The sequence below is a fragment of the Desmodus rotundus genome, chromosome 7 (assembly GCF_022682495.2).
Source record: "Desmodus rotundus isolate HL8 chromosome 7, HLdesRot8A.1, whole genome shotgun sequence".
NCBI lineage: Eukaryota > Metazoa > Chordata > Mammalia > Chiroptera > Phyllostomidae > Desmodus > Desmodus rotundus.
The window spans coordinates 37,415,574-37,428,342 of NC_071393.1; the positions used below are offsets into that span (position 1 = coordinate 37,415,574).

Sequence of the window (12,769 nt, forward strand, 5' to 3'; positions counted from 1 at the left end):
TATCACAATTTTTCATTACATTGGTTTCCCTAAGTTTATTATTCTTCATATTAGCAAAACTTCTAGGACCAATATTAATGGAGTTGGTATGACAGTACCTTGTTTAAAAAACAAATTGTCTTTCTTATTTTAATTTTTGAAGCAAGATGTAATATGTATGGAAAGACAGCCCTTTCTGGTAATTTAAAAAAAAAATCCTTAAGAGTTTTTATAAGCAAATTGACATTTGGTAATGGCTCAAATATTGTAGTGTTTTAGGGTTATGAAAGTCACATCTTAGACTTTTCCGAAGGTATACAGCATGCTGTATAACTGACATATGAAGTGACATATTTATAGAAACAAAATAACTTTGTATTAATATATTGATAATTTCAAAATTATTCAAAATATCACTTCTTGACATAATACTAGGCATTTGTACTATATAGATTTAAGTAGATTTTTTAACAAAAAGGTTGATGTGGTTTTTGAGTTTTTCCCCTCCCCTGTTTAAACTATTTGCATTATATTTGGGTGATTAAATATTTTCTTTTTAAAAAGTAGGCATTGCCTATAAATGAGCTGATGGTTATTAGTAATGCAGAATTTCAGAATTTACTGTTCTTCCAGATCTTTTTGTAATCAGTGGCCGTGCCTTACATATTTTTGTTGTAAGGTCAGTATTCATAACATGTGACTCAGTAGTTAATAAGAATCTTAGAGTCACTGGACAATAGGAAGTATGGATTGGTTAAAATAATATATGATCTCCCAGATTTGGAATGTTGACCTAGTTGTTTCTTGTTTTATGTTGCTGTACAAAATAACTTTCTTTGGACAGCAGCAATGACACCTGAACACTCGAAGACATGATTAGAGAAGTGTGGTAACCATTATTTCTACCTAACTCATCTGCCTTACTTTCAGATGACAAAGAAACCTCTCAGACAGAGCTGGGATGATTATTGCTATGACTCTGAGCCGGTCAGTACAAGTACCTAAAAACCGCGTGTTCCTGTTACAGGACACTTACCTTGCACATGTGCATCTATTTTGACTTAGAAAGAAAATCAGCTGACATACAAACAATCTAGGAAGGAAGATAAATCTGTGTTTAATTTCTTTTAATTGATTTGTGTGCATGAGTGTATAGTTGTTGATTAAAAAACAGATAATTTAATTTTTGGGATTTTTTTCCTTGCTAACATTTAGTCTATATTCATTATTTATTTTGAATAATGAATTTTATTTTATTTATTTATTATTCAAATAATAAACTGATTGCGTTCCTGATATCAGCATTGATGCAGATCCTTATGAGCTACAGAGGTTTTTTTCCTTGACGTTTATTTTTTTAAATTATTTTTCAGTGCTTTCATTACTCACATGAGTAGTAGTAGTGTTTATTTTTAAGAGTTACATCCTTCCTGTTTTATGTGTCAGTTAACAGTCTTTTTACATAATGAATGCGTATAATTTTTCTGGCTTTTTTAACAGCAAGAGACTATATTTACACTATATATTATTTTATGTTTTAAATTGAGTGATTAAGGGCATATATGATATAAAATGATGGGTAAATTTAGCTTTATTTGTTATATCTTTAGAAGGACAAGTATATAATCATAAAAAGCACAAAAAAATCTTTTTTCTTCCCTTTAGTTTGCAGTCAGATCAGATGTAAAGGTCTGAAAATACACACCAATCTGTATCTATTAACTGATGAACTACTAATTTATTAACCATTCCTTCCGAAATCCTAAAATGTCCTAGTTCTTGTGTGAAATAACCATGACTTTAATTCTTACTGCATGTGATAAAAAACGCCACTAATTAAAAAACTAGCCCCTTTCAGAGTTGATCATTAATTATGGACATTAATTTTTTCCCCTCAGTTTAATTGTATTACCGTTTTATAATAAAACAAGTAATTTATGGTTTTTGATTTAATGTTTTGGAAAATAAAATTTCAGACATTTAAATTTATAGATTCTGATAAATTTTAGTAGAAAAATTTTACGCTGTTTTGCCACTGTTGAGAGGCTTTCATCTTTCACGTATTATACCGAGTAAGTGTGCCTCATTGGGAAGTAGGTAGGACGCCCGGAAACTCATGGCCAGTATAGGACTTTATTGCTTGTACAGAGCTTATAGTGAAATTGTGAACCAATCTGCTTTTCCTTAGACACTGTAAGTAATGCTTAAGAATTTAGGCTCCGAAGTAGATAGACTTGGCTTGTACACTTGCTCATCCAATTACTAGTTTTGAGAACATGAGCAGGTCACTTAATTCTTTTGTCTCTATCATCCATTTAAGGGGTTAATAATGGTCTTTATTGTGAAATTTTGTAAGTATTAAATTAGAGCATCTAAGCAGCTTGATAGAGTGCATACTTAGTAAGTGCTCAATAAATGTTTTTACCATTACTGCCTCCATGAGAATCATCTTTATCCATTTTTTTCTTTTGGAAGGACTTTTGTAGCTGTATTCTTTTGCTCCTTTAACATCACTTTCATCACCACCCTCCTGCTTATTGTCTTTTCAAGTCTATTATAGTTTGAATTTTAAGTATAATTTCTGTTGCTTCCCTCCCCCCCCCCCCCCCAGCAACAAGTTAATTAATGAAAGCAGTCAGTCAGTCTGAGGATCTTTTAATTTTTTTTCCTTGTAGCTCCTCCTTGGAGTATATTTTGTGGCAAACTGAACTTGCTTCCGTCTGAGTTATTGGAACTTACGTGACTAGCATTATAGAAAGAGAGGATGTTAAGGACTGCTCACACACTTGTGCCATATTACTTACCAGACACTATGCAGTTGTATAAATGATCCCAAGGGAAACCAGTGAGAGAATTGCTTTTAACAGGGGTCCTGGTGTTACCCATTAGATGGTGATTTAATTCCTTTAAGGATTATCCTATTAAATAAGCTCAAGCAACTAGTGATACATGGGATAGAGCAGAGGATTTAGAATTGGATAGATTTTGGTTTGGCCATCCATGTCATTTAGGTGAGTTATTTAACCTCTGAGTCTGTTTTCTCCTGTACAAATGTATATATGAGTATATATACATACCCATAATTGTCTTTTTTGCGTTTTGAGGATTTAGTGAGATTATGTATGTCAGGTGACTCTCATAGTGACTCCCATATGTGGCAGACATTCGGTAAATGTCAATTTCTCTTCTTTAAATGGTAATCATCTATTCAAATAATTTTACCTTAGAGCTGGTTTTGAATAACTTCAATGCAAAGTGTTAGTGTCACCTCATTTTTAAAAAACATTATTTTGAACCAATCTTTGAATGATTTAGGGTCCAGCTCTCAGGCAGAGTTTTAATGAGAATTGTCATAATATATCTCAGGATACTTTCATGATCACCATGCTGCAGAGGAATTAGAACTTACTGTCCATTGAGAATAAGCTCACATCTGGTCATTACTACCTTTATAGGAATTCAGACGTCTTTATAATACCCAGCAGCCTATTTCTCCATGAGGAAGACCTACTGCAGTGTAGGTAGATGCTTATGCAACCTGGGTGGAATCTCCTGAGTCTGTAGTATTTGCATTTTAAGTGTTTCTACAGCGTAAAGACTCCTACTGCCATTCCCTGTCTGGCAGTTTGTAAGTTTGTGGTCATTCCCTCAGGTTTCCTTTCTGGCTTTACTCCTCACCCTGTGCCAGTCTCTTCCAGGTAGCTCAGTGGGTTAGAGTGTTGTCCCAATACGCCAGGGTTGTGGGTTTGCTACCCAGGCAGAGCACATACAAAAATTAACCAATGAATGCATAAATAAGTAGAATAACAAATTGCTGTCTTTCTTTCCCTCTCTCTCTCCCTCTCCTTCCCCTCTCTCTCTAAACTCAGTAAATAAAAAATTTTAAAAGTAAAATAAATAAAAACCACATTAGCATCCATATTATATTTGATCATTATAAAATCCTTGGTTGTAGTTAGTAAGATTACCTTTCACCTAAGTAGCAATGGTAACTGAAAATTTAAGTGACTTCCCCCATGGTGGTGAAGGAAGTTAATACTGTAATTGGGATTCGAGTCAGGGTATGTTCCAGTATCTTTACTAACTCTCACAGTTAGATAGTCTGATTTATGTTCTGCATTATTAACTGGTAGGTATAAAAATATGATTTTCCAAATCCATTCTAAAAAATATTAACAGCATTAAAAAATGTCTTAATTTGACTATACACTTCACTTTCTCTCCCTCACACCCGTATTAAATGCCTACTACATGCCATGTTTATTGTGGGCACTCCTAAGTGAGAAAGGGTTGTGATCATCCCATACAAAGGGAAAAAAGGCCGATAGCATGAAAGAACAATTTGCTGTGTTTATGGGGGGTGTGCTGTGGCATGTTATCAAGTAAGACTAGAGCTTGAGCTGAGCTGGATAAGAGGAATCATCTGTCTTCTTCCAGTTGAAAGGGTTTTGACAGTTGTGGTTTAGTTCCCTGCCTTGTTGTTTGAACCTACCAGATCACTGGTCTCTCTATGACCTGCAGCAGTCAGTATTTACATCTTGGTACCTGAAGGCTTTTCCCCGAACCCTGACCTTTGTGCTCTGCAGGCCTAGGAGTTAACATCCCTCCCCCCCCCCCAACAAGAAGTCTTGAACTAGTGATTGATGGGAGATGGGCATATAAATGCTTCAGCTCCCTCACTTCTGATGCCAGACACTTTAGTTCCTCCCCTTGTGCCTCTGGTGCCTTTCAAGCTGCTGCCCCAGTGTTGGAGCCAGTGTGTCTGAGTAAGTCTGTTCACAGGCCCTTTAAGAGGAACTGCCTGGGACGCCAGAAGCCCTCTGTTTCCCTCAGCCTCAATCCCCGCTGGTTTTTACAGCCAGAAGTAATAAGGACTTCTCTTCCTGGCACTGGAACCCTGGGATAGGAGGCAAGTATGGGCCTGGGACCTCTCACTCCTCAGGGAGGATCTCCACAGCTGAGATACTTCTGATTTTTAACCCCCACTCGTGGGTGGGGGAGCAGCGCATTCTGTGTCTCTGCCACTCCTACCAATCTTGATGTGGCTTCTTTAATTCCCTGGTTGTAGGACTTCCATTCCGCCAGATTCCAGGTAGTTCTGAATGCTGGCGGTTCTGTAGTTTAGTCGTAATTTTGATGTGCTTTTGGGAGAAGGCGATTGTAATTTTGACGCAGTTGTGTGAGGAGGTGGGTACTGTGTTTACCTATGCTGCTGCCATCTTGCCCAGAAGTGTGATAATTTGGAGTTATGGAGGGAACTCAATGCTTGATACTTTAAAAACAATAAATAAACACTTTATTTCTCAAAAAGGAATATTTTGTTCAGTTCTTATTCAATAATTCAATGGTTACACATTTATTTCAATAATTACCTACTTTTTTCTTGGCCCTAATTTGATACTAGAGATATGCAGTGAACATAGCAGATAACAGTTCATTTGTTTTCCGAGTGTTTGATACAGCATTTCATAGGATGACAGGCATTACAAAAGTAAATATGAGTGAGGAGGCTTTTAACAATGCAAGTGTAATGGACTCTGAGAACATACAGTGAAGGGATTTAAAGACTTAAGTGAACAGTGTTAATGTTTGACTTCTTTTGGAAACTGAAACAGAAGGGTTACTCCAAAAAAGTAATATTTGCCCTGGCCTGTGTGGCTTAGTTTATTTGAGTATCATCCTCCAAACCTAAAGGTTGCGGGTTTGATTCTTGGTCAGGGCACATGCCTAGGTTGTGGGTTCAGACCCTGGTTGGGGCATATACGAGAGGCAAGCAATTGATATTTCTCTATCTTTCCCTTCCTTCTCTCTGTAAAATCAATAATTATCCACATGTAAGGATTAAAAAAATAAATAAAAACAAAATTCTCGCTAATAAAATGGTATCTTTAAATCTGGTAGTGCATCTTTTTTGCTGATTATCATGTTAATATTATTTTATTTGGAGCTATTTATATTATATCTAATATTGATATTACAGCATTTTGGCATCATATAAATCTTTGCTTCACTTTTCAACTAAATTACTGCCTATTCTAAAATTTATTTTGTCTGTCCCAGAATCCAGTCTAGTGCCTTGCATGTGTGTAAGCATTTATTAAATATTTGTTGAATAAATAGCACTTGTTTGTTCAGTTGGGCTCTCTTGAATGCTTTGGGTCTCTAAAACTCTTCAGAATCTCTCAAAATCAAAATTGGTATCATAAGTTACTTTTGAAGTTTTTGCCTTGGAGATTGTAAAATGGAGAAGCAAGGTAACTCAATGGTAATTTGGTAAGTATGTATTTAGTTTGCATAAGATAAGTCTAATGTGAATTTGACTATGTCTAAATATTTCACTAGCTCTAATTTTTATACATAATATACTTATCTAAAATTACTTGATTTCTAAGTGGCTCATGTTAGTTTTCAATCAGTAATCTTGATTTCCCCCTCTTTCTTTAAAAAAATAAGCAGGATTGCTTCACCACGGAGGGCGAAGATTTGAGGCACGACTTTGAACGCTTACAACTGGCCATGGAGATGGTAGGATTTCTTCCCAAGACACGAAGACAGTGAGTTTATTCATTTTGTTTTTATACCCTCATTAGGAAACAAGTTATGATGTGTGTTTCAAAAACTCCTCTGTTGGTTCTTTGAAACAGTTTTATTATATTCCTGATTTAGTGCCTCTTCCATCTCAGGCATGGCTTAGAAAATTTATTTTTCTAACAGATTTGTTTCGAATTGCTTTTTTTGTCATAAATTCCTTGAGATACTTTGAGATTCAGTTGGAAGCAGGAGCTCTTCTTTCTGTAAAATTTACTTTCACAAACCTTTGCATATAATTATGAGGGTTTCTGGTGCCTATAAAGCCTCTTCATGGATCTTAAACACCTGTTATTCACCTTGTTTTCTGGATCGTTGATGTATAATGTTAGGAAAGCACGTACAACTATCAGTAAAACATAATTTCTTATATTTCCTCTGTAACTATATGTCTTTACTATTGTATTAACCATGTTTTGTTAACTGTACTAAATGTAAACAAAAGAGTAATGTAAAAAGGTTGAAATAAAGATGAAGTAAATTATATTTAAAATAAAACAACGTATTTAAGATTAAAGATACAAATAACCTTGATTCTCCTCAGGAAAAAATTGTAAAACTTAAAACTATTTTTTGAGGAGGGAATTAGTATAGATAAATATGTTAAATCAGTCTATATTGTTAACTTTTAATCTCATAGTAGGAGCAGAAAAATATCAGCTTTACCATTTTTTGTGTTTGTGATTACATTATTGGAATGGATCTTCAGTTAGCAGATAATTTGCCAGAATTGTTTTTATAAAAAATAAAAATAAATAATATGTAAATATGCAAACCCACTAATGGGGCCTAAACTTCAATTCCCTTGAAAGTTACTGAATAAATGAGAGTACCCTGTCAATTACTCCATGCTATATTACTTAATACTCTCCTCTCAGGATACCGCATTTACCTCATTCGATACCTGGCTGACATGTGAACTGAGGTGTCAATCTATAAACTAAAAAATAGTGAAGCTTATTTCCTTTTTTTAAGATAACATAAGGGAGAGATACAATATCTACTTCTCAGACACTAAGGGATGTCTTTTGCACTTTGATGTGACAGTGTCTAACATTGGAAACCACTGAAAATTCTGTTCTTAGTAGCCTGACATTTAGTGTGATCTTTCTCTATGGCTCAGATATTATCTTTAGATACTTCCTAACAAATTTTGCATTTTAACTAGACTGATAGTGTTCTCTAAAACATTATGTTGTATTCTGAACACTCACTATTTTATACATTCCATGAAGGAATGATCTTCATCTCTTTTTCATTCATTCAAATACTTTTTATTTTTTGGGTAGAGGGCATATCGTCGGCACTGCTCTTCTCCTCTGTTGTGACCGTGATTGTATCTGCTAGTAAATCACAACATTCTTTTCTATTGCACTCAGATCCATCCCCAAATTCCTCTTAATACCACTTTGCAGGCAGCCTAAAATTTGGCATTTGAATCGAAATCTGGTTGCTTTAGAATATGTTCATGTACTACGTTTTTAATGAAATTTTCTTTAACTGTATGTTGTTTCTGCCTTCTGTATTTTAAGATATCCTGTCTCATAGTATGGTTATTTATTGTTATTTCCTAATTCAAGATTATAAGCTTTTTGAGAACAGGGATTATTATTTATATTTATTAATCTTTTTATATTGAATTATATATAGTATATTGATTTTCTTATATATTTTTTATTGCTGGAGTCTGTCCATTACGTATTTGTGTGTGAGAAAACATTAATGTGCTGATTTTTGAACCCAGAATTCTCAGTGTAATTAGCAACCATAGAAACTACTGCTAAATATAGTTTTTTTAAATCCTCAGCCAAGGATATGTTAGTTGATTTTTAGAGAGAGAGGAAGGGAGGGTGGGGAGGGAGAGGCAGAGAGGGAGAGACACATGCACACATCAATACGAGAAGCATTGATCAGTTACCTTCCCTGTGCGCCCTGGCCGGGGTCAAGTTCCTAGCCTTTTGGTGTGTGGGATGACAGCCAACTGAAACACCCGCTGGGGGCTAAAAATAGTTTTTTAAAAAATGGCTCAGGAATTAGTGTTTTTATGTTATTTGGCTTCCATTAGTTTTTATAATGTTTAAGTTGACACTGTTTCATTTTTAATTTAACCTAGACCAATTTTATGATTTATTCCTTTATAATTGACTTGTATTTTGTTTGAATCACCATAAAATTTTTTAATTATTTGAGAAATTAGACCTTTGAATTAAGATGTTGATTCAGGACCTCTGAAAGTATAACTATTAGGTCTCTAAATCAGTATCTTTGTTTTATTTAGAATACTTCCTAATTTTAGGAAAACATAGAGTTACAATTTCACAAATGGAATAAATTTATCCTGAGGAAATAAACTAGTCAAGGCACAAAGATATGTGTGTATATGGATTTCCAGGAATGGCTTTTAGATAGAGTTTTAATATGCTGTTCTTAGTTACATGGAAGTCCTTGGTACCCTCTGTGAGACATTTCAGGTGTCAGAATGGGCTAGTGAGTAAGGACTGACACAGTGGAGACAAGGAGTAGAAGTTAATGCTGTGTGAGAAGGGAAGGAAAAGATAAGGGATTTAGGACGGGCTTTTTAAAGGAAGAGGAGTGAAATGAGATTATTTTGATCAAAAGTTCTTGTGGGTTCAGGTGAGAGGTAGGACAAAGGAATAATAATGTTTCTGAGTAGACTGGAGTTCATGGAATGGGGAGCATGAGAGGAGGAATTGGTTGTTGACTGGAAGGAGGGGCATGCGTTCTTTAGAGACAGGAGGGGGTGACTGGTTGTCCAGGAGGGCAGGACAGAAAGGAGGGTCCAGACATAGATGTTTCACAGTGGTGGCCTGCTACTAGGTAATATACCCCAATGGCCTCAGGCTTTTTTAAAAAACATTTATCAAGGGTACCATAATATGATGTAAGAAAGCTTTTCTTAAATAATACTACCAATAAAAAATCACCTGGGCTACTTGGTTAACAGATTGCAAGGCCTGAAAGATTCTGATTTAGTAGATCTGAAATAGACAGTGTAGGGAAAGGACATTCCAGTCATGGACTGGACAGGCATGGACTTTTGAAACACTACAGCAGATTCAGATAAATTATTATCTGAAGTCCCCTTCAAACAACTTTTCTGACAATTGGTAGGTACAGTCCTGAAATTAAGGTTTTGTAAAGCACTTTGCACAGTGCCTGACATAGTAAATACTCAATTAATTTTAGTTATAATTATTATTCCCATATGTCTTATTTTCTGAAGACTACTACACATTTGTACTAGTTAATTTGCTTGATTAGAACTTTTGGGATGAAATAAGCTTAGAGAATGCACACAAGCAAGCTGTAATTTTTCGTTTTATTTTTGCAGGATTTTCTCTCTTCTCTCAGCAATACTACATTTGGGTAATATTTGTTATAAAAAGAAGACATACCGAGATGACTCCATAGATATCTGTAATCCTGAAGTTCTGCCTGTTGTCTCAGAATTGTTGGAAGTGAGTGATTACATTCTCAATTGTCATTTTAAATCCTGAGTAACTTCTCAGGTTTTATTTTGTGCAACTATTTTGTAGGGATAAATAGATTAATGCTTTTTATTAATAGTGTTTCTCCAAAAGGTGGAAATTTTGCTATTGCATGTGCCACAATCTTCAAAAGATTTGAGTTATCTCCCCTGCCTCCCCTTGCCCCAGATATCCATAACCCCTCTATTTGCTGGATAGGATGAATACTTCACTCAGGTCTGTATAATGTTCTAGGCCTTTGATAGTTTTTCTTCTATATTTAAGATTTCCACTCATCTCTGGTTATATTTTGTTTGCTTTTTTCTTCTGTTGATTATGTTCCAGTTAAAGGTGAGATCATATGGTATTTGTCCCTCACCGTCTGGCTTATTTCACTTAGCATAATGCTCTCCAGTGCCATCCATGCTGTTGCAAAGGGTATAAGCTCCTTCTTTCTCTCTGCTGCGTAGAATTCCAAACAAAATATAACCAGAGACATTGAAGTTAAGAACAATCTACAATAGCCAGGGGGGAGTGGGGAGGGGACAGTGAGGAGAGGGGATTACAGGAACTACTATAAAGGACACATGGACAAAATCAAGGGGGAGGGTGGAGGTGAGGGAGGGAGGTAGGTTCAGCTGGGGTAGGGTGGAGGGATGGGGAGAAAAGGCATACAACTGTAATTGAATAACAATAAAAATTTAAAAAAAGAAAGAAAAAAAGATTTCCACTCATGCTAAGATTTTGGTTAGATTATTTTATTTGAAGATGGGGTGTATGGATGGGTAGGCAAAAAGGAATTTTTCTTTCTTTATGATTTTATAGGAACCAAAGGTCATGATCTCCTACTGTGCTTCTTTCCATATCAAGTTCTTTGTTACCTTATTTTTTCTTTCTGGAGTGATTTCTCATGTTTTCCCAGCTAACTTCTCATCTTGCCAGATTCATTTTAAAAGGGATATCATTTTTTTTATAGGCCCTCTTCTCTGGCAGAGCAAGGAAATATATATGTGTGTATACTAATCTGGGTATACCAACAAATATTTTTGAGTAACTGTCTATATATAATGATGAAGTCATGCTGATGTTTCTTACTAATCCATTATCACATGTATCATTCTGGCCTTCTCCCCTTACTCATATGTAAACTCCCACTCTAACAATGAGGAACCTTTCTCCCATCATCTTTCATTCATTTAGTTAATTATTCAGTTCTAGTGTACACGTGTAACAGTATTAGAATTGCTAACCCGTACCCCTGTGGGAAAGGACTTTATCAGCTAGAGTGCTTATGTGTAGTTCCTCTGTCTTTAATTTGATAGACTTCCTTCATTTTCAGAACTCGTTAGGTCAGTACCTTTTCTTCCCACCCACTTCCTTGAGCATTGACACTATTTCATATATTTGTCATACAGTTAGATTCTCTTATCAGGGTCTGAATCCTTCCCTAGGATCCCCCAATGTCTTAAATAATTCTCTAAAACTTTGTATATATTAAAATTCACTCCTTGTGGTCTGTGGGTTCTGACAAAGACAGGATGTCATGTATCCTCTGTTATAAGGTATCATACAAAATAGTTCCCCTGCCCTGAAACCCCTTTTACCTATTCAGCCCCTCTCCCTACATGCCTGGCAACCACTCATCTTAGTTTTACTAACTGTAGATTTGCCTTTTCTAGAATGTAACATAATTGGAATCATACAGTATGTAGCCTTTTCAGACTGACTTGTTTCACTTAGCAATATGCATTTAAGAATAGCTCGTTTCTCTTCATTGCTGTGAATATTCCATTGTATGGATATACAATAGTTTGTTTATCCATTTACCTATTAAAGGACATGTTAGTTGTTTCCAGTTTTTTGCAGTTATGAATAGCTTGCTTTTTTCTATTAAAATATTACTCATCTTTCAAATATTGGTTCATGTGCCAGTTCATGAGGCTTAACCTTATCAAATGGTATAAACTGACTCCATCAGTTTCTACTTAGCATAGTTTATTTCTGGTTTTGTAGCAGAAAGTTAATTGCTCACTAGTTTGTGTCCACTATAAGGCAGTGGTGCTCTTTGAGAGAAATGGATGCCTCTTTCTTGCTTATCTAACCATCTAACCTTAGAGCGATGATTATTTTGTACGTGCCTGGGTGCCCCTTACTAACTGTAATGGAATGAGTTAGCCTGGCAATAGGAACAGGAGAAGGGAGGAATAACCTTAACTTGGAACTAAACTCACTCACTGGGAAGAAGTTGTATTAGGATGTTGAGTGTGGTATCGAAAGGTTGTGATTTCGAAGGTCATGAAGGTCAGAGGACAGACAGATAGTGGTTCAGGCATTTCAGGTGATAATTTCAGTCAAACATTTGGAATTGTGGTAATGTACAGATTGTGGCTGGTGGGCTTACAAGTTCAGGCATTCGGCAAGTACCAAGGCTTCTGGTTCTACTGCAGTATTCCTTCTTTGGCGAGGGACTGGTAAGGGCAATTCAGGCAACTCAAAGAGGAACTCAGGTATTGGTAAAAAAAGGGAGAAATCCAATCCTGAGAATGCTTGCCAGTGTCAAAGATAGGTTAACAGCAAATGTGATCGGATATGTAGTTTGGACTGGTTCTGGGAGTGTATACAGGGTCCAACAGAAGTAATGCTTGCTGCATTGTGGTTGGTAGAGTAGTAATATGGCTGTAATAATTTATATTTTTAATTCGAACATTTCACCT

The 12,769-nt window shown here is 35.6% G+C and overlaps 1 protein-coding gene across 14 annotated transcripts in view; it reads left to right on the forward strand.

The window, feature by feature from the left end:
• The window catches only part of MYO9A (myosin IXA), a 277,361-nt gene that overhangs the window by 78,440 nt on the left and 186,152 nt on the right, over positions 1 to 12,769 (forward strand). For 9 of the 14 annotated variants that reach the window (XM_045192856.3, XM_053928672.2, XM_053928668.2 and 6 more), the window contains 3 exons: positions 910 to 966; positions 6,433 to 6,533; positions 9,920 to 10,046. In XM_045192856.3, coding sequence (XP_045048791.2) covers positions 910 to 966; positions 6,433 to 6,533; positions 9,920 to 10,046 — 285 coding nt within the window. The remainder of the gene's footprint in view (positions 1 to 909; positions 967 to 6,432; positions 6,534 to 9,919; positions 10,047 to 12,769) is intronic. The other 5 variants (XM_053928663.2, XM_053928665.2, XM_053928671.2 and 2 more) reach the window with 3 other exon arrangements.